This window comes from Oncorhynchus clarkii, chromosome 17, assembly GCF_045791955.1.
Source record: "Oncorhynchus clarkii lewisi isolate Uvic-CL-2024 chromosome 17, UVic_Ocla_1.0, whole genome shotgun sequence".
Lineage (NCBI taxonomy): Eukaryota > Metazoa > Chordata > Actinopteri > Salmoniformes > Salmonidae > Oncorhynchus > Oncorhynchus clarkii.
In genome coordinates, this window is record NC_092163.1 from 68,920,465 (window position 1) to 68,941,309 (window position 20,845).

The following is a 20,845-nucleotide window of genomic DNA, read 5'->3' on the forward strand; positions in this document are numbered from 1 at the left end:
CTTGTCATTACTGTACATGCTATTCATGAACATCAACAATAGGATAAAACTAAGGAAATCAATGTTTTTCTCATTCTCTCTCTGTGTCACTCTTAAAAACCTTACACATACTGTTACGTTCCCCAGTTTCTGTGTTGTTGTGGGTTTGTATGTGTATGTGTATGTGTGTATTTCAGGAAATAGAATCCTGGATTCCTCAAGCAGCTGATTGGTCGGCCCCATCTCTGATTGGAGCTCTGACCCCTCCCTCTAATCAGGGGAAACAGCTGGCTCTTCAATTACCAATTCCTTCTCCAGCTTGATAAAAGTCAGTGTTCCTTTGTCAGAAAAATAGCTTATTTTTATGTCCTGTGTTGATTTGTTGTGGCAGTCTGTAAAAGTTTTGTGGATATTATTTTGTAGGCCCTCCTTCCGAGGTATGTGTATGCCAATAGGACTTAGTGTTTTTGGTTATTGAAATTGTTCACTAAGTAGTAGTAACTATTCTGTTTCATTTGTTCCGGGGGAGAAGGGGAACGCACCTTGGGAGTGTTTAGGCAAGAGGCCTGCGGGCACACATAACCCGTAGTATTTAATCTGTCTATGCACACTAGGTAATACCCCTGGTATTTTGGTTAGCGAGCCAGTTGGTGCTAAAGGTTAGGTAAGTAGTGGGAAGGTAGGAGATGGGACTCTTTAACTTACTTTCTTTGGTTCCGTCCAGCCCCTTTTCCCCCACCTTACCGTGTTCTAAGGAATAATCAATTCCCTGTGACGGTATTTTTCTCTGCCTCTGTCTTTCCCCACACCTACTATCACACTTTTTTCTTTTCACTCCACGGGGAGTTGAGATGTAGCAGGGTGTTGTGTTCCCTCCAAGGGAGGGAGGGACGGACGGACAGACAGACAGACCAATGGATGGTCTTACAGATGCCTCAGCCAAATTTCTCTATTGCAAATGTCACATAGATCTACAGAAGAAGCCTGTCCAGCTGATGTGTTGTCCATAGGTTTAAAAAATTCAGGTAACTTTCCCCAAATTCCAAGTTTTTTCCCCTGGAAATCCTGGTTAAAGGTTTCCTGGATTTCCTGCTTATTCCCTCGTGACTCCAGGAATCTTCCAACCAGTTTTTCTGGAAAACCAGGGCATTTGTGGAATGCCTGGACTTTTGCAACCCTAGTTATCCATACCTTGCCTGTTGTCACTAAATGTTTTGCATCAAACATGTTTGTAAAGACAGATGATAATGAGAGGAATTCTAAATGAAATGTAGATGTTTTTCAGTATGTTTTGTCTTTTTCTTATCACTGAAATGATAAGTAAAAAAAACAAACTGCATGGGACCGATGATGCATCATTACAAGAGAGCCTCTTGTGGCAGCTATTAAAGGACACGCAGAGGGGACAGGGAGGACACTTCTGACTAGACTACTGTAGGCTGCACCCCTGACTGGCCTGTTGAGGAAGCGAATGACCATGTTTTAACATAAGCACAGATTGTCAATATGCGCTGGCAGCCATGCATAAATACCACAGAGCTTAGAGCCTGTTAATTAAGATCTGCAAGGAATTCCTTCATTTAAATAGCGAGTAGCCCACATGCCTTTGAGAGCAGGTTAATTAAAACATCTGACACTTTTTACACATGTAGACTAACATAAGGTAAAGGCACCCCAAAAATCCATATCTATTGACATATTACACAACATTTCTTCAACAGTGTATTGTCATTTAATACTGGTCCCTTGATTAATTGAAACAGGTTTATTACTGCTGGTCAGAGACAAAAGCCTGTACAACCGTGTGTTTCCAGCCAGGTCAGCCCAGCTGGAAGACGAATTCAATAACCTTTCCAACAGTTTGTTTCAAAGCTTGCCTTACTCTACTGAACAAGTCTGTCACAAACAACGAGCCATTTGAGTGGCAAATTAATGTTAGGCCACCACACCAGACCTAACATCACATTTTGTGCATCAAAGCGGGGACCGAGAGACTGAAAAACATCTTCTATCTCAAGGCCATCAGACTGTTAAACACCCATCACCAGCATTGAGTGGCTGCTGCCAACATACTGACTCAACTCTAGCCACTTTAATAATGGAAACATTTATTACATCAATTTATCACTAGCCACTTTAAACAATGCCACTTTATATGTTTACATACCCTACATTACTCATCTCATATGTATATACTGTCCTCTATACCATCTACTGCACCTTGCCTATGCCATTAGGCCATCATTCATTCATATATGTTTATGTACATATTCTTATTCATTCCTTTACACTTGTGTATAAGGTAGTTGTTGTGAAATTGTTAGGTTAGATTACTTGTTAGATATGACTGCATGGTCAGAATTAGAAGCACAAGCATTTCGCTACACTCTGCATTAACATCTGCTAACCATGTGTATGTGACAAATAACATTTGATTTGATTTTGACATTTGTTTATAAGCAGGGGTAAAAGTAAGGCGGTATGGTCCAGGCAGAATAGTGTGGTACGCCATACCAGTTAAAAGTAAGTCTATCACAATTAAAACAACAAGCCCAAAAAACTGCAGGCTATTATACCATTATTTGACATTACTGCATATCAGCCGCATGAATAATTAGCGAATTGACTGGAAATCGGTTGGTATACGCTCCAAATTGAGTTGTGGTTTGAGGAGAACACTAACATGTTGCCAAGGCAGAGATGCGTGGCCGAAACGCCCGCGGACAAGACGGAGCTGAGTGGCCGAGACCGTGGCGCGCGTGGACATCCGTGGATGCATCAATTCAGCTACAAGTGTAGGCCTAATGACTTTGTCAATGGGTCAGTGTCGCTTAAGTTTTTTTCCAACAATAATTTCCAGATTAGATGGAGGTCATATTGTATTTCTGTCTCCCCTTTTCGTAGGCTAATTATATATGAACCAGACATCGTTTTTATTGATCTGTTTGTCAGTGTCAGCAGAGTAGGCTCCCATGTATATTTTATCATAGAAAAAAAGAGTGCGCGCACTTGGATATCCCGTACCCGTAAGAAATTAAATCTACTTTCACCCTCTGTTTATACGTATTTTCAGCTGACGAATGTCTATATTATTTGGAAAAACCCTATTCGTTCCGCATACCCATTATTCTAGTGACTCAATTCCCAGAATGTGTAAAGGGCTGGCTGCAGGTCTAGTGGGCGGAGATAATCGCACCGATTCTTGGAAAGTGATTAGGGGGAAGGTAGTGTTGAGGTCCGATTCCTGGCAGCAAGACCGAAAGACTGAATTACTATGATGAATTTAGACTCACCAGGAACGAGCTAAATTTGTATTTATTTTTACACTGGCATTCACAGTAACAGATTTCAAATAATAAAATTTGGACAGGCTCGGTGGCGGTGCGCATGACGTCAGAAGCTCCGGTGTACTGAACAGTTCTCAGAATAGAATCACAGAGTATAATTCTTGGAATTGGTTCATTTTAAAAGCCGAACCCACACACCCTCCCTCACATGCTAAGAACCCATTTTAGAGACAACACTCATCTGCTGCTCTGTATCCTATTTTTCTACATTTCACATTTATTTTAGTGCTTTTGAATTAGTTTATTCATTTTCGGATGCGTCTCTATTCACTGAACATTTGCGTGAGACATTAATTAGAATAAAATAATTACATTCCTTTGTATAGACCAGCTATATTTTCGTAAAAACCGCTGTGGAATTAGACTATTGTGGAATATTGAAGACTCACCATCATGATTCTTTGTGTTCAAGGGTAAGTTCACATTCTTTTGTCCCTGTTTGATGTGACATTTCATGCTTTGATGTTGATATTCAAAATCAAATGACAAAGACATTTAATTCAATAAAAATTCCAGGTCATTCTTAGAATTGAGAAATAATTCAATTACTGTCAATTCCAATATTTAAATTCCAAGAACTCAATTCCCAATTAAATATTATCACTAACAATTGCACAAATTCTGCTGTGCAGATAGCCTAGCTATACTGTAAATATAAATATACAAGTTGACATTTAAAACAAATCCTGGAATACATTTGATACTAGGTTCATTAATTCTAATAATATTAAATTCCAAATAAATTCCAAAAATGAAATGTTTTTACAATTCCAATTCAAACAGTCCAAACAGTTTAAATTCTAATCCAATTAAAAATCCATAACATGAAGATTGTTTAAATTCGAATTGAATTCAACAGATTTTCCTCTTCATGCGTGATTTCAAGAATTTTATTTACAATTTAAATTGGAATCGAATCCAACCCTGTTGTGAATTCATATATTATAATACTTCCATTTGAGGTCTTGTAAAGCCCCCCCCCCCCCCAACATAACATTAAGGCCAAGGGTGGACTGGCCATCTTGCATTTCAGACAAATGCCAGATGGGCTGGTCCATTTTCAGCCCATTGGGCCTGTCTAACTTGTTTTTTTTGTGTGCAAAATGACAATTACTTGACTAATAATGGGGGCCTCTGGAAAAAAATGGTCCGGTGAGGGGGCCTGAAGGGAAAAATTGTCCGGTGTGGGGGCCTGAAGGGAAAATTGTCCGGTGTGGGGGCCTGGAGGGAAAATTGTCTGGTGAGGGGGCCCGGAGGGGAAAAATTGTCCGGTGTGGGGGCCTGGAGGGGAAAAATTGCCCGGTGTGTTAGCAATGCCAGGGCAGATTTCTGGTTCAAGTCCGCCCCCTGATTAATTAGCCTATGACAATATTAGGACTTGTCCTTTAACAGGATAGTGGGTAATGTAATGAATGATTCACCTGGTTGTTCCCTACTGTCTCCTACACTTGTCCTGTGCTCATTGTTGTAGTCTCTTGTTTACAGCCCCAGACCACTGCTGTCTGGCAGCCCCACAGAGGGCCCTGTGGGCATGCGGACAAGGAGCATCTCCTCACCTCACTGCCTTCACAGCACCCCTCCACAGTGGGACCCCACGAATGATCTGCGCACCATCGCCAAAAACTTCTTCTACCTTGATACCTCAGGTAATGCAAATCGAATTTCCAAACTGTAAACTCCTCCCAACAGGCTCCCTGAAACCCTTTCATGGTTTTAATGTTTTTGGTAACAATAACTACTTGCGTTTCAGTTCGTCCAGTCGACTGCTTACTACAGGATTACTCAAATCTAAACCATTGAATAAGTTAATAAACTTTGACCTCTCACTCTTTGCAGGCTGGTACTGGGGAGCCATCACAGCAGGTCAGGCCCATGCAGCTCTCCAGGCAGCGTCAGAGGGGGCCTTTCTGATTCGAGACAGCAGCCATCCCCTGTACATGCTGACCCTGTCTGTTAGGACTGCCCGTGGCCCCACCAGTATACGCATCCAGTACAGTGGAGCCCGGTTTCTGCTAGACTCCAGCTCGCCAGCCCGACCCAGCCTTTTGTCCTTTCCTGATGTGCCTAGCATGGTGCAGTACTATGTAGGACCAACAAGGAAGGTACAGAAGGGCAAGGTGGAGGAGACTCATGGCGCACAGCCCGCCCAGAGGACAGTTCAGGAGAGCACAGTAGTGCTGAAGCTCAAGCGGGCCCTGCACAAGCCCCAGGCCTTCCCCTCCCTCCAGCACCTCACACGCCTCACCATCAACCGCAGCACAGGCTGTCCGGACCAGCTGCCACTGCCACGCCCACTGGTGCGCTACCTGCAGGACTACCCCTTCCATGTATGAGGGTCCTCAAGTGCTGAATTAAACAAAACAGTTCAACTAAACCTTGAGGAGCGCTGTCAGTAAGAGGTCCCTGGCAGCTGGAAACAACATCACTGCACTGGAAACTAATGGAGCCACATCAGACATACGGTTGGTCATGAGACCATGTTTGGGAAAGAACCTTCCAGAAAATGGTGCCTGGTTTTGGATTTCTCAGAGGGAAGTGTGGTTCTGTGTACCACCCCAATTCACAGAGGTGATTGACTGGAAAACACATGGTGCTAACTGTAGTGTATCCTCGTGCTATGAGGGGTAACATTTTCTTTCTGTTTCTGAGCAGTGAATTGCTTTTCAGTCACAGATGTAAATTGTTTAATTTTTTTTTTTAGTCAACGTTGTCATTTTTTACCGCCCCGACACTGTACATATCCCTTTTTTTATTAAAACAATATTAAATGAGTTATACTGCTCCTGTCTTCAATGTCCCGTTGTCTTTTGGTGGGTCAAATGCCACAACAAGCTTTATAGCCTACATCCACAGAAGAGAAAATGGGTTGCGTGGGCAGTGTGCCCAATCTCAGTTGTTATCTGAAGCGGTCTTTATAACATAAAGAGATTAAACCCCCTCGGGTATAAGTGTGTACACAGCAGAATCGACTAGGCAATATAGGCAGGATTCAATGTGCCTTTGTGTAAGAGTGAATCTGAGTCAGCAGCCTAGTCAGCGGGGAGGGAGAATCCCTTGATTCGTAGAACTACTGAATGCCTTCTGGGAGGGTAAAATTCTGAGAGGGAGGGTTCTAAGAAAAGCCTCTCAGTAATTACCTTCAGCCTACTACTCGCTCGGTCACTATCACCCTCCTTTATTGCCACACAAACACACATTAGCACCTACAACGTCCTCAGGTATAAATGAAGCCCATCTACGATATGTATACGTGCGTGTTTGTGAATTTCTACATTATTTGAGCTCAGTAGTGTGTACAGTACGTGGCAGATGGATGGTGGGTGTTGAGGCTGTAGCAGGCTGGTCTGAAGCCAGTGAAACAGGATCCATATCTCACACAGTCTCTCAGTCCTGGTCCTGATCTGTGTTGCACTCCTTTTTTTGAAGGATGCAGAAACGAGGCCTATAAGCGACAGAGAGAATATGACTCAGGCGTTCAATATGAATACATTTCTTGATCGAAGGTTTTGAAAATGTAGTTATTTAACAAAGATATAGCAGTCTGATTTACTCCTGACCTGTCAGTAATGTCACAATGCGTGTGCAAGTAGTGTAACTCTTCAACACTTTCCTCTACCCACTGCTGGATGAGCTGTGGATGACGTGGGTCTACTTCCAAGTATACACGACTGCAAGACAGGAAGAATGAAAACACAGTGAAGTGAAACTTCTCAAACCATTGAAAAACAGAGATTGAAGTAGTGAGACCTGCTTTACAATATATACAACAGAGTGACTAGACAGAAAGCTTCTTAGTGTGCGCCACAAAACGGTACATCTAAAATAATATTGGCCTACTGTGAATATTCCCTTAAAACAAACACTGTGGCCTGCAAAAACACTTCCAATACAGTTTGGAGCTCCAGAACTGACTTGAGTTTCACCATATGGATATGATGAGCGGTAAGGTCACTAGGAACAACGGGGGGAGGGAAATTATAGATAGCAATGATACATTCATATTGACAAAATTTCAAGCGTGTGATTATATGTTATGTTCTAGATGCAGAAAATACACCCAGTGCCTTACCCATGGTTGGATAAGAGCTTTGGAGCCAGAGTCAGAATGTGTCTCATCACCTGCATGCCATCTTTCCCCCCATCCAGAGCAGCATGGTCCTCAAACCTGAGGATGTCAGCACAGAACACTGTAGTTCATATACCTCCATTTGAACTCGAAGTGTGCATGCGTTTGTGTGTGCGTGCGACTGCTCGTCTCACCTGAGGATTTCAGGTTCAAGTGATATCATATCCTCTGAGAACAGGTACGGAGGGTTGCTGACCAAAACGGAGACTGGACTGCACATGCTCACAATTATGTCTGCATCTAGAACATAACATAAAATCACACACTTGAAATTGGTCAATATGAATGTAACATCTGTATGGCTTATCTTCCTTTACCGATGTTATAATATCCCTCCCCCAGCATTCCTATTGACCTTACCTCTCATCACATCCATATGGTGAACCTCAAGTCGGTCCTGGAACCCCAAACTGTAACATACAGCCAATCAGGTTGGCACATATTCACAAAACATGAATTAATGTCGCTAATTAAAATCAGCTAATCAAAGTAAAATTGGTATCCTGTGTTTTCATGATTACCTGTGTGAGTTCTCTCTTGTCAGATCCACAGCATCCTTGTTTTTATCTAAAGCAATCGCTCTGAGCTGAGAGAGAGAAACTCAAATATCAGTGTTGTTTGAGTGAAGGGGCTCAGGGAGAAAGTAAAAGAGGGGGAGAGCACACCTGTGGGAGGCTCTTAAGTAAACTGAGGGAGATAGCACCAGAGCCACAACCCACTTCCAGGCACCTGAAGCTGGTCTCCTCACTTAATCCAGTCCCCTGCTTCATCTGGAGATCTGTAAGCACTAGGCCAACCAGCTCCTGCACAGACAGACAGACGTGCAACCATAGCTTGACAGAAGATCATGTCTCTGCAATGGAAATTCTGGCGACAGTCACAGAATGAAATATTTAAATGCGCTCTTATCACAAGAGATTATGGTCCCTTGTGTTTCAAACAACTTGTTTTATAGTATGTGTAAGTGACTTACCTAGTTAAATAAAGGTTAAATAAAAAAGTGTACGTGTGTGTGTGTGTGTGTGTGTGTACTCTCCCGCACCTCTGTTTCAGGCCGGGGGATAAACACGGGAGGTCTCATCTTCAGTGTCAGATCTCTGAAGTCCCACTCTTCAATCACATACTGCACTGGCATTCTGAACACACAGCACATTTCACATGTTCACGCACTGTAGGCTACACTTTCCAATTAAATTCTTAGCTTTCAGAGACAGAAGAATAGGTCAAGTGCACCGTCACTGACTAGCACGTTAAGACTAAGCTTGTATGTACCTGGTGAGACGTCTGGAACAGAGCTCCCATGTCTGCTCTGTCTGTTCTTGTGTCAGGAATTCAGCCAGCCTGTCCTGTCCAATGCCCTCTAACTGCGAGGGGAAGAGGTTGAGGGTTAGATGATTCCTTCAGTGAGAGACTGATAGACCGAGAAGGATAAAAGGTGGAAAGGTGAACATGGAAATTATTTGCAAGGATCATATTTTGGGTTCAGAAACTCACTGTTTTAGCACCAAGCAAATGTGCAATGATGTACTGGCTGGAGAGATGTGGCTCTGAGACACCTCTTTGCTGGAAATGGTCTGTCCATAACTTGACAGCTTGCTCCACGGTGAGCCTGCTAGCTGTAGGTAAGGCTGGGACGCATTCAGCCACACACGGAGACGTGCACAGCCACTGGAGGAAGGGAGGGAGCGAGCGAGACAGCGATAGAGAGAATATTACGAGGCTTCATTCAATAATGAATTCCAGCTATGTTTATACTGTAAACAACGCACTTTCCTTGCAATCGACGTGAAACACTTTACAGGAAAGGCATCTTAATTTACCTTGTGTCCAATAAATCCGTCTTTAAGTGGTTTAAAGCAGTTATAAACCTCCTTCAATGGTCTTCGTAATCGTATCCACATGGTATTCCACTTTCTCTTGACAGAAGACCAACACGTGAAGCAGTTGACATAAAGAAGGTAAAAAAAAAATGTAGCTAATATGAAACTCCGAAATAATCGTTTGACTATATTAATGAATATTGTGTAAAACCAGCTGAATGTGGTCTAAGTAAGTTGACTGTACTAACTATTAAATACAAAATAACCAACCATTTCAATCATTCATTAGAGGTATTCACTTCCGGGCATCCTTCCTTTTTTCAGAATAATAGTGCATTAGATTAATTCATAAATCCTTCCAAAATAAAAGTGAACTGTATTATGTCGATCCATACAATTAGGATGAAGTTAAATTATATTTTTAAGAGGAAAATTGCAGTACATGCATCAAATTAATTCATACCTGATCTACATTTATTTAACATGTACTATAAAGATTTAATTTCCCAAATCTGACATCGATCGACTTGTTTGGCGTGTCCTGGAACGTACCCATCAGTAATGCGCAGTACGGGTAAATTATGTTCGGGAACTCCACCATGTTTCATCGATAGCGCAAGGTTGTTGTTAGCCATATAGCTAGCTAGCATACCACTTGTTCGATTGTATTTACGCTGTGGTATATTTTTTTGCATGACATTTAAACAGATCGGTCGTCAATTGTAAGGAAATACAAGAGGATCCAGTTGTATGTTTACACATTAGCCAGAGAGTTAAGTTAGCTAGAGATAGCTGGACTAGCTAGTTAGGGTAGACTGTCAACAACAACCCTTCCCTGCTCTGTCAGGAATTAGGAGTCATCATAGCTACTAGCTAGCTACAGTAACAAGAGAGTGATTTACAACCACTAGATACACAGCTACTGTAGGTCTTCAAAAATACGTATCTTCAATTGAGCATTCACATTGTCTGAGAACGGAGTAAGAGATTGACGCAGTTGGAGTTGCTTTCTTTCTTTATTATACTACCTGAAGTTTAAAGTCCTTTTTACAACGTCTTCATGGGGATGAGTCGAATAGAGTGTATATTTTTTAGTGAGTTTCACCCCACACTGGGACCAAAGATTACTTACCAGGTAGGTGTACAGTACAGTATATGTTTCGACAGTTTTTGCAACGAGTGTCAAGCTAACTTTCTAATCAAATCGCATTTTATTTGTCACATGCTTCGTATACAACCTGGCGGGTAGACTAATAGTGAACTGCTTACTTACGGGTCCTTTTCCACCAATGCAGAGCTAAAGATAAGATCAAAAATAGAAATAGTGACGCAGTGAATAACGGGTAAATATAACATGCTATATACAGTGGTGTAAAAATACTTTAATGTACTACCTAAGTAGTTTTTTTGTGGTATCTGTACTTTACTATTTATATTTTTGACAACTTTTACTTTGCTACATTCCTTGACAAAATAGTGTTCTTTTTACTCCAGACATTTTCCCGGACACCCAAAAGTACTCTCTACATTTTGAATGCTTAGCAGGACAGGAAAATGGTCCAATTCACACACGTATCAAGAAAACAACCCTGGTTATCCCTACAGCCCCTGGTCTGGTAAACTCACTAAACACAAATGCTTGGTTTGTAAATGATGTCTGAGTCTTGGAGGGTCCCCTAGCTAACGATAAATACGTTGTTTTTTTTAAACGGTGAAACGGTGTCCTCTGGTTTGCTTAATATAAGGAATTAGTAATTATTTATGCTTGTACTTTTAATACTTAAGTATATTTAAAACCAAAATCTTTTAGACTTTTACTCAAGTAGTATTTTACCGGGAAACTTTTACTTGAGTCATTTTCTATTAAGGTATCTTTACTTTTACTCAAGTATGACAATTGGGTATTTTTTCCACAACTGGCTATAAATAGGGTTTAGAAAATAACATGGCTATACAGGGAGTACAAGTACTAAGTCAATGTACAGAGGCACAAAGTAATTGAGGTACCTATGTACTGTACTGTACATACAATGCATTCGGAAAGTATTCAGAACACTTGACTTTTAACACATTTTGTTATGTTACAGCCTTATTCTATAATGGATTATTAACTGGGTGGTTCCAGCCCTGAATACTGATTGGCTGACAGCTGTGGTATATCAGACCGTATACCACGGGTGTGACACAACATTTATTTCTACTGCTCTAATCTAAGTAGGCAAGTCAGTTAAGAACAAATTCTTATTTACAATGACAGCCTACCAAAAGCAAAAGGCCTCCTGCGGGGACGGGGATTAAAACATGTATATATTCTCCCCCGATTTCTCAGTTTGGCCGGGCGGCCAGCATTAGGGAGAGTCTTGGTGGTTCCAAACTTCTTCCATTTAAGAATGATGGAGGCCAATGTGTTCTTGGGAACCTTCAATGCTGCAGAAATGTTTTGGTACCCTTCCCCAGATCTGTACCTCAACATGACCCTGTCTCGTAGCGCTATGTACAATTACTTCGACCTCATGGCTTGGATTTTACTCCGATATTTACCACAGGTGGACTCCAATCATGTTGTATAATCGTCTCAAGGATGATCAATGGAAACAGGATGCACTTGAGCTCAATTTCGAGTCTCATACCAAAGGGTCTCAATACTTATGTAAATAAGGTATCTGTTTTTTATTTTTAATACATTTGAAAACGTTTAGAAAAACCTGTTTTCGCTTTGTCGTTATGGGGTATTGTGTGTAGATGGATGAGTATTTTTTTTTATTGAATCCATTTTAGAATAAGGCTTTAACGTAACAAATGTGGAAAAAGTCAAGGGGTCTGAATACTTTCCGAATGCACTGTATAGGTAGGGGTAAAGTGACTATCAGCAGCTTATGTGGTAAGTGTGAGTGTGTGCGTTTCATCAGTTTGCGTGTGTGTGTTGGGGGTGTCAGTAAGTGTGTGTGGGTAGAGTCCAGTGTGTGCATAGTCAGGTAAATGCAAGTAGTCCGGGTAGCCCTTTGATTAGCTGTTCAGAAGTCTTATGGCTTGGGGGTAGAAGCTGTTCAGGGTCCAGTTGGTTCCAGACTTGGTGGATTGGTACCGCTTTCTGTGCGGTAGCAGCTAGAACAGTCTGTGGCTTGGGAGGCTGGAGTCTGACACTTTTTTGGGCCTTCCTCTGACATCGCCTGGTATAGAGGTCCTGGATGGCACGAAGCTCAGCCCCAGTAATGTACTGGGCCGTACTCACTACTCTGTAGTGCCTTGCGGTTGGATGCCAAACAGTTGCCATACTGGTGATGCAGTTCGTCAAGATGCTCTCGATGGTGCAGCTGTAGAACTTTTTGAGGATTTGAGGGCCCATGCCAAGTAATTTCAGTCTCCTGAGGGGGAAGTGGCGTTGTCGTGCCCTCTTCACAATTGTGTTGGTGTGTCTGGACCATGATAGATCCTTAGTGATGTGGACACCGAGGAACTTGAAGCTCTCGACCCGCTCCACTACAGCCCTGCCGATGTGGATGGGAGCGTGCTCGTCCCGTCCGTTTCCTGTAGTCCATGATCAGCTCCTTTGTCTTGCTGACATTAAGAGAGATGTTGTTCTCCTGGAACCACACTGACAGGTCTCTGACCTCCTCCCTATAAGCTGTCTCATTGTTGTCGGTAATCAGGACTACCACCGTCGTGTTGTCGGCAAACTTAGTGATGATGTTGGAGTTGTGCGTGGCCACGCAGTTGTGGGTGTACAGGAGGGGACTAAGCATGCACCTCTGAGGGGGCCCCTATGTTGAGGGTCAGCATGGCTGTGTTATTGCCTATCCTCACCACCTGGGGGTGGGCTGTCAGGAAGTCCAGGATCCAGTTTCAGAGGGAGGTGTTCAGTCCCAGAGTCCTTAGCTTAGTGATGAGCTTTGAGGGCACAATGGTGTTGAACACTGATCTGTAGTCAATGAACAGCATTCTCACATACTGTAGGTGTTCCTTTTGTCCAGGTGGGAGAGGGCAATAAAGATTGTGTCATCTGTGGATCTGTTGGGGCTGTGTTCTATCTTTTCCCATCTTTCTATTGTGTTCTATCCTCTCCAGGTTCCAGAGGAGTACATATCCCGGGAGCTCTTTGACACAGTACAGGTGTACATCATTACCAAACCAGAACTGCAGAACAAACTCATAACTGTGTACGTACACTTGGGAATTTACATTAGGATATTCTTATTCATGGTCCAATTTAACAACAGGTCTTATTTTTCTCTCCTCTTGTGTCTGTTACTTGAACTAAGTGAATAATTTATTTGGGCTGCAATTTTTTCCTTTCCTGTGGCGGTCCTCACAAGAACCAGTTTCATCATAGCGCTTGATGGCTTTTGAAACTGCACATTTTCCCGAATAGACTGACCTTCATGTCTTAAAGTAATGATGGACTGTCATTTCTCTTTGCTTATTTGAGCGGTTCTTGCCATAATATGGACATGTCTTTGACTGATGTAGAACGGCCATGGGGAAGAAGTTAATTGGTTGTCCGGTGTGCATCGAGCACAAGAAGTACAGCCGTAATGCTCTGCTCTTTAACCTGGGCCTTGTATGCGATGCAAGGACCAAGACCTGTGCCCTTGAGCCAATTGTCAAGAAGCTGTCAGGGTACCTCACAACGCTGGAGGTAAAAGGATCTCCCTGGAGGCTAGTGCTCTTTTTCAAAACATCACAAGATCTGAATGTCTTATGGGATATATAGGTCAAAGTGTTAATATTTCTCTTTATTTTGCAGCTGGAGAGTGGGTTCATATCGAACGAGGAGAGCAAACAGAAACTGCTACCTATTATGTCCACCTTGTTAGAGGAGCTAAATGCTACCGGAGCCTGTACCTTACCCATCGGTATGTGTGCATTTGTACACAGCAATGTGTCAGATAGTCTTTTCTCTTTCTCTCACACACCATTCGTTTCCTCCCTCTTATTTAGATGAGTCCAATACAATCAACCTGAAGTTGATTGAGCAGCGCAGGGACCCTCTGATCGTGCAGGAGTACGACGTGCCTGTCTTCACTCAGTGCAAAGACCACTTCATCAAATCCCAGTGGGATCTCACCACTCAACAGGTAGGTCTTTCTGCCACACCGACAGTGGCTCACACAGATAGACCCACGCCTCATCCTTACCAGAAGCGTACATACAGTGTGGCTGACATCCCATCAAGGGTTTCAGAGAAACGATGATTTGTCTATACAGTACCAGTCAAAAGTTTAGACACCTCATTCAAGGGTTTTTCTTTTGTACTATTAAAGCTGTCAACAAGGCAAAGGGTGGCTACTTTGAAGAATCTCAAATAGAAAATAGATTTAGATTTGTTTAACACTTTTTTTTTGGTTACTACATGATTCCATATGTGCTATTTCATAGTTTTGATATCTTCACTATTATTCTACAATGTAGAAAATAGTACAAATAAAGAAAAACCCTTGAATTAGTAGGTGTGTCCAAATTTTGGACCAGTACTGTGCAATGTCATCATGCACCTGTCTCAGATTAAAGCGCTGATGAAAAATATGTTAGAAATGTGTTGAATTCTGTTGTAGATCCTGGCCTACATTGATGGGTTCAGGCATATCCAGAAGATATCTGCAGAAGCGGATGTTGAACTTAATCTAGTCCGGATCGCCGTACAGAATTTACTGTGAGTGCTTTAAAACTGGTAATATGATGCAACAGATAATGAACCCATTGGAATGGATTCTAAGAGAACATTATTTATGATGAAACAACATTTCCCTTTGAAACCATGGAATGGATTCTAAGAGAACATTCTTTTTCTCAGGTATTATGGTGTTGTAACCTTGGTATCAATATTTCAGGTAATGAAACCCTCAGTAACAATACCTTCTTCTGAAATGTGGTGTGTGTGTGTGTGTGTGCAGTCCTGCTAACACACTGTATGTTGTGTCTCTCCAGTACTCCAATGTGTACTGCACAACCCCTACAGTCCAGAGCCTGATAGATGACAGGTCCATTCAGGAGGAGTGTCTCAACTATGTCACCAAGAAAGGTAACAGCCAGTTTGGAAAGTTGTAGTCAGAACAAGTTAGAATTTGTTACAGTGAGTGTATGATAAGTTCTGCTGTCTGTGTGCTTCAGGACAGAAGAGAGCCTGTTTAAGGGATGTGTTCCAGCTGTACTGTGGTCTGACTCCAGGCACCACAGTTCGTGATCTTTGCTCCCGCTACTCACAGCAGCTGCAGAGGGTAGATGAGAGGTGAGTTATTAAGCATCCATGTTGACTCATGATGTTTATGTGGTTGACATGGACCTCAATGTCCATATTGATTTATTTATTTGTCAGGGACCATGTACAACATGCCATTGCACCAGATTTAGCTAGATAGCTAATCCTCATCTACGTGGAGAAGTGTAGAGAATAGTGTTGTTGATATCATGTGATGCTCAACAGGAGGCTGATCCAGTATGGACTGATGAAGGCTCTCATTCGCCGTCTGCAGAAGTATCCTGTTAAGGTGACACGAGACGAGAGGAGCCGCCCACCACGCCTTTACACTGGTTGCCATAGTTACGACGAAATCTGCTGCAAGACGGGTAGGTTAAGGCGTTTATGATGACACATTACTGGTTTTATAGTGATGACGTGTTTAGGAAGATTAATAATTACAGAGGGCTGGATAAGTATTTTGAGAAATCGTTCTATACTCTGTAATCTCTCATGGCAGCGCCTTTCCCTGTATTTGCAGGAATGAGCTACAAAGAGCTGGACGAGCGCTTGGAGAATGACCCCAACATAATTGTGTGCTGGAAGTGATACCCTGGCTTAATCAGCAACCACACTCACTTTGATAGAGAAAGCCATCTCTCTAACAAAGACAGACAGACACAAGGTCCGATTGTACTGAAACAGAGGCCTCCTGCTCGTCTCTCATCTGACCCACACAACTGCCTGCTGTCCAGGAGACACAATGTGGATCAACCTCGGCCAAAGATGCCTTAGAAAAGTCAGTTTATCACTGTTGTTGTCTGTGGACTTCATCCGAAATGTTCTGGAAATTATCTGTGCATTCAAAGGCTGAGACATGTAGGAATTTATATACTACTAGTATGTCACCAATGTCACCTGTTATCATCCCCAGGTTTTTCCATCCAGACTTTGAATCAATCATTGTGGGATAGTTTCATTCAGAACAATGAATGGAATCATTTAAAAAGACCACAAAAATGAGGAATGTGGCAGGTAGCCTAGCGGTTGAGAGCGTTGTGCCAGTTCAGAGAAGATTCGCTAGTTCAAACTCTTGCGCCGACTAGGTTAAAAATCTGTTGATGTTCCCTTGAGCAAGGCACTTAACCCTAATTGCTCCTGTAAGTCGCTCTGGATAAGAACATCAGCTAAATGACTCAAATTGCTTATTAATGTACCAAAAAATGATAATACCAACTCCTTGCAATAATAAAGATGCGTTGTTGATTTGAATGACCCATTGTCTGACTGTGTTTATCTTGCTCACTTCACCTACAGAGCCTTCAGAAAGTATTTATACCCCTCAACTTATTCCACGTTGTATTACAGCCTGAATTCAAAATGGATTGAATTGGTTTTGTTTCTCACCCATCTACAGTGCCTTGCGAAAGTATTCGGCCCCCTTGAACTTTGCGACCTTTTGCCACATTTCAGGCTTCAAACATAAAGATATAAAACTGTATTTTTTTGTGAAGAATCAACAAGTGGGAAACAATCATGAAGTGGAACGACATTTATTGGATATTTCAAACTTTTTTAACAAATCAAAAACTGAAAAATTGGGCGTGCAAAATTATTCAGCCCCTTTACTTTCAGTGCAGCAAACTCTCTCCAGAAGTTCAGTGAGGATCTCTGAATGATCCAATGTTGACCTAAATGACTAATGATGATAAATACAATCCACCTGTGTGTAATCAAGTCTCCGTATAAATGCACCTGCACTGTGATAGTCTCAGAGGTCCGTTAAAAGCGCAGAGAGCATCATGAAGAACAAGGAACACACCAGGCAGGTCCGAGATACTGTTGTGAAGAAGTTTAAAGCCGGATTTGGATACAAAAAGATTTCCCAAGCTTTAAACATCCCAAGGAGCACTGTGCAAGCGATAATATTGAAGTGGAAGGAGTATCAGACCACTGCAAATCTACCAAGACCTGGCCGTCCCTCTAAACTTTCAGCTCATACAAGGAGAAGACTGATCAGAGATGCAGCCAAGAGGCCCATGATCACTCTGGATGAACTGCAGAGATCTACAGCTGAGGTGGGAGACTCTGTCCATAGGACAACAATCAGCCGTATATTGCACAAATCTGGCCTTTATGGAAGAGTGGCAAGAAGAAAGCCATTTCTTAAAGATATCCATAAAAAGTGTTGTTTAAAGTTTGCCACAAGCCACCTGGGAGACACACCAAACATGTGGAAGAAGGTGCTCTGGTCAGATGAAACCAAAATTGAACTTTTTGGCAACAATGCAAAACGTTATGTTTGGCGTAAAAGCAACACAGCTCATCACCATGAACACACCATCCCCACTGTCAAACATGGTGGTGGCAGCATCATGGTTTGGGCCTGCTTTTCTTCAGCAGGGACAGGGAAGATGGTTAAAATTGATGGGAAGATGGATGGAGTCAAATACAGGACCATTCTGGAAGAAAACCTGATGGAGTCTGCAAAAGACCTGAGACTGGGATGGAGATTTGTCTTCCAACAAGACAATGATCCAAAACATAAAGCAAAATCTACAATGGAATGGTTCAAAAATAAACATATCCAGGTGTTAGAATGGCCAAGTCAAAGTTCAAACCTGAATCCAATCGAGAATCTGTGTAAAGAACTGAAAACTGCTGTTCACAAATGCTCTCCATCCAACCTCACTGAGCTCGAGCTGTTTTGCAAGGAGGAATGGAAAAAAATTTCAGTCTCTCGATGTGCAAAACTGATAGAGACATACCCCAAGCGACTTACAGCTGTAATCGCAGCAAAAGGTGGCGCTACAAAGTATTAACTTAAGGGGGCTGAATAATTTTGCACGCCCAATTTTTCAGTTTTTGATTTGTTAAAAAAGTTTGAAATATCCAATAAATGTCGTTCCACTTCATGATTGTGTCCCACTTGTTGTTGATTCTTCACACAAAAATACAGTTTTATATATTTATGTTTGAAGCCTGAAATGTGGCAAAAGGTCGCAAAGTTCAAGGGGGCGGAATACTTTCGCAAGGCACTGTACATGCTGTTTTTTCAATAAATTTGCTAACATTTCCAAAAGCATGTTTCACTCACGTTATGATGCTCATAACCCCATAATGTGAGTGAAAACATGTTTTTAGAAATGTTAGCTAACTTATTGAAAATTAAATGCAGAAATACAGTCTTTAATTTACAGAAGTATTCACACCCCTGATCTCAATACATGTTAGAATCACCTTTGGCAGTCATCACAGCTGTGTCTTTCTGGTTAAGTCTCTACGAGCTTTGCACACTTAGATTGTAGAATATTTGCACATGCTTAAAATAATTCTTCAAGCTCTGTCAAGTTGGTTGTTGATCATTGCTAGACAGCCATTTTCAAGTATTGCCATAGGTTTTCAAGCCAATTTAAGTCAAAACTGTAACTAGGCCACTCAGGAACATTCAATGTCGTCTTGGTAAGCAACTCCAGTGTATATTTGGCCTTGTGTTTTGTGTTATTTTTCTGCGGAAAGGTGAATTTGTCTCCCAGTGTCTGTTGGAAAGCAGACTGAACCAAGTATTCCTCTAGGATTTTTTTTTTTTTTATCCTAAAAAAGACTATACTCATAACATGATGCAGCCACCACTATGCTTGAAAATATGAAGTGGATACTCAGTAATGTGTTGTGATGGATTTGCCCCAAACATAACACTTTGTATTCAAGACAAAGTTAATTTCTTTGGCACATTTTTTGCAGTTCTACTTTTGTGCCTTGTTGAAAACAGGATGCATGTTTTGGAATATGTTTATTCTGTACAGGCTTCCTTTTTACTCTGTCAATTAGTTTACTATTTTTGAATAACTACAATGCTGTTGATGCATCCTCAGTTTTCTCCTATCACAGCCATTAAACTTTGTAACGGTTTAAAAGTCACCATTGGCCTCATGGTGAAATCCCTGAGTGGTTTCCCTCCTCTCCGGAGTTAGGAAGGACGCCTGTATCTTTGTAGTGACTGCGTTCATTGATACACCATCCAAAGAGTAATGAATAACTTCATCATGCTCAAAGGAATATTCAATGTCTGCTTTTTTCATATGACCCATTTATCAATAGGTGCCCTTTTTTGCGAGGCATTGGAAAACCTCTCTGGTCTTTGTGGTTGAATCTGTTCACTGCTCGACAGATAATTGTACATGTGGGGTACAGAGATGAGGTAGTCATTCAAAAATCATGTTGAACACTATTATTCAGTCCATGTGACTTGTTAAGCAAATGTTTAGTCTTGAACTTATTTAGGCTAGCCATAACAAAGGGTTTGAAGACATTTCAGCTTTTCATTTTGTATTAATTTGTAAAAAAATTTAAAAACATATTTCCACGTTGACATAATGGGGTATTGTGTGTAGGCCAGTGACACAAAACTCAATATATTCCATTTAAAATTCAGGCTGTAAAACAACAAAATGTGCAAAAAAGTCAAGGTGTGTGAATATTGTAATGGGATCATCAACTAGCGCATGGTTGGGGGGCCAGAACATGATTACAAATAACTTGTAGACTGCAAATTGACCGCAAGAAGCCCAAACAGATATAATATTTGACAAAACATGCATGGGAAGACTTGGGAACAGATTTCCTAAATTAAAATGACTTGTAGCTGATTTCCTGGTGTTTTTACAGTTTTTTAGGTCCAACAATGAAAATTCGAAAGAAATGTTTTTTTTACTTGGGGTGTGGGGTGGGGTGTGGGGGGGTATAAAACTATTTGGCCTGCGGACCAGGGCTTAAAGGTACAGTATTCTCAGCCAGTACTGGCGCTTCTGACAAGAGTGGCCTCTGAATCCTAACTATCAAAACTATAGCTCAGGAAGAATGTCTGTTCAGATCATTGTCCTTCAAAATCTTTTCTTATCTCCCCTCCGATTAGAAGACAGATGAGGTATCCAGGCTTTGCTTTGACTGGTGTTTTCTCTTACTATTATTTACATGATTGTGTCTCCTTCCTGAACATACGTGAGGATATAATTATGAGCTCTGAGAACTGTGCAGGATAGTATAGGTGGTCTATCAGACAGACCACAATGCAGACAATAAAAGTCTAACTCAAACTGAAACTTATTTTCTGTGTAGCTGTGGTTTCCTGACAGAGGTTAAGAGACCAGCTGGCCAACCTGGTGGAGCTCCAGCGCTTCCTCAGTCACCTCACTGTCACAGACCCTGCCCCTGCAAAGAAAGACCTAATCTTGGAACACACACACACACACACACACACACACACACGCCAGGGTTTCCGTTAGACGCCTTTTGCCTATAAAATAAATTAAAAGCCGTTTAAGTGAAGTTGTAGCTGAGGGGCTGCATATTATACATCCCGATTTCACACTTCAGCACCAGTCTCTCACTCCTTGCA

General features: G+C 41.8%; 3 protein-coding genes across 5 annotated transcripts; 2 read left to right on the top strand and 1 right to left on the bottom strand.

Annotated features, from left to right (window-relative positions):
* Positions 1 to 3,472: 3,472 nt before the first annotated feature.
* LOC139371316 (cytokine-inducible SH2-containing protein-like) lies at positions 3,473 to 6,114 on the top strand. 2 transcript variants are annotated; one of them, XM_071111632.1, is made up of 3 exons: positions 3,473 to 3,739; positions 4,812 to 4,972; positions 5,163 to 6,114. In XM_071111632.1, the coding sequence occupies exons 1-3, from the start codon at positions 3,720 to 3,722 to the stop codon at positions 5,657 to 5,659; spliced, it is 678 nt and encodes a 225-aa protein (XP_070967733.1). In that variant the 5' UTR covers positions 3,473 to 3,719; the 3' UTR covers positions 5,660 to 6,114. The 2 variants fall into 2 exon arrangements, with proteins under 2 accessions (XP_070967733.1, XP_070967734.1); XM_071111633.1 differs by having other exon boundaries at positions 3,552 to 3,739; positions 4,798 to 4,972; positions 5,163 to 5,659.
* LOC139371315 (MTRF1L release factor glutamine methyltransferase-like) lies at positions 5,903 to 9,599 on the bottom strand. Its single transcript, XM_071111631.1, has 12 exons — positions 9,543 to 9,599; positions 9,273 to 9,368; positions 8,947 to 9,120; positions 8,725 to 8,816; positions 8,495 to 8,588; positions 8,118 to 8,255; positions 7,974 to 8,038; positions 7,813 to 7,862; positions 7,587 to 7,692; positions 7,396 to 7,491; positions 6,884 to 6,994; positions 5,903 to 6,768 (listed from the first exon to the last, which is right to left on the bottom strand). Exons 1-12 carry the CDS (start codon positions 9,552 to 9,554, stop codon positions 6,711 to 6,713), a joined length of 1,092 nt encoding a protein of 363 aa, XP_070967732.1. The 5' UTR covers positions 9,555 to 9,599; the 3' UTR covers positions 5,903 to 6,710.
* A 240-nt stretch (positions 9,600 to 9,839) lies between these two features.
* LOC139371313 (GATOR1 complex protein NPRL2-like) lies at positions 9,840 to 16,719 on the top strand. 2 transcript variants are annotated; one of them, XM_071111630.1, is made up of 12 exons: positions 9,840 to 10,407; positions 10,767 to 10,888; positions 13,338 to 13,429; positions 13,740 to 13,908; positions 14,017 to 14,125; positions 14,211 to 14,347; positions 14,825 to 14,922; positions 15,064 to 15,100; positions 15,198 to 15,291; positions 15,381 to 15,498; positions 15,694 to 15,836; positions 15,989 to 16,719. In XM_071111630.1, exons 4-12 carry the CDS (start codon positions 13,747 to 13,749, stop codon positions 16,054 to 16,056), a joined length of 966 nt encoding a protein of 321 aa, XP_070967731.1. In that variant the 5' UTR covers positions 9,840 to 10,407; positions 10,767 to 10,888; positions 13,338 to 13,429; positions 13,740 to 13,746; the 3' UTR covers positions 16,057 to 16,719. The 2 variants fall into 2 exon arrangements, with proteins under 2 accessions (XP_070967731.1, XP_070967730.1); XM_071111629.1 differs by lacking the exon at positions 10,767 to 10,888.
* The last annotated feature ends 4,126 nt before the right edge of the window (positions 16,720 to 20,845 follow it).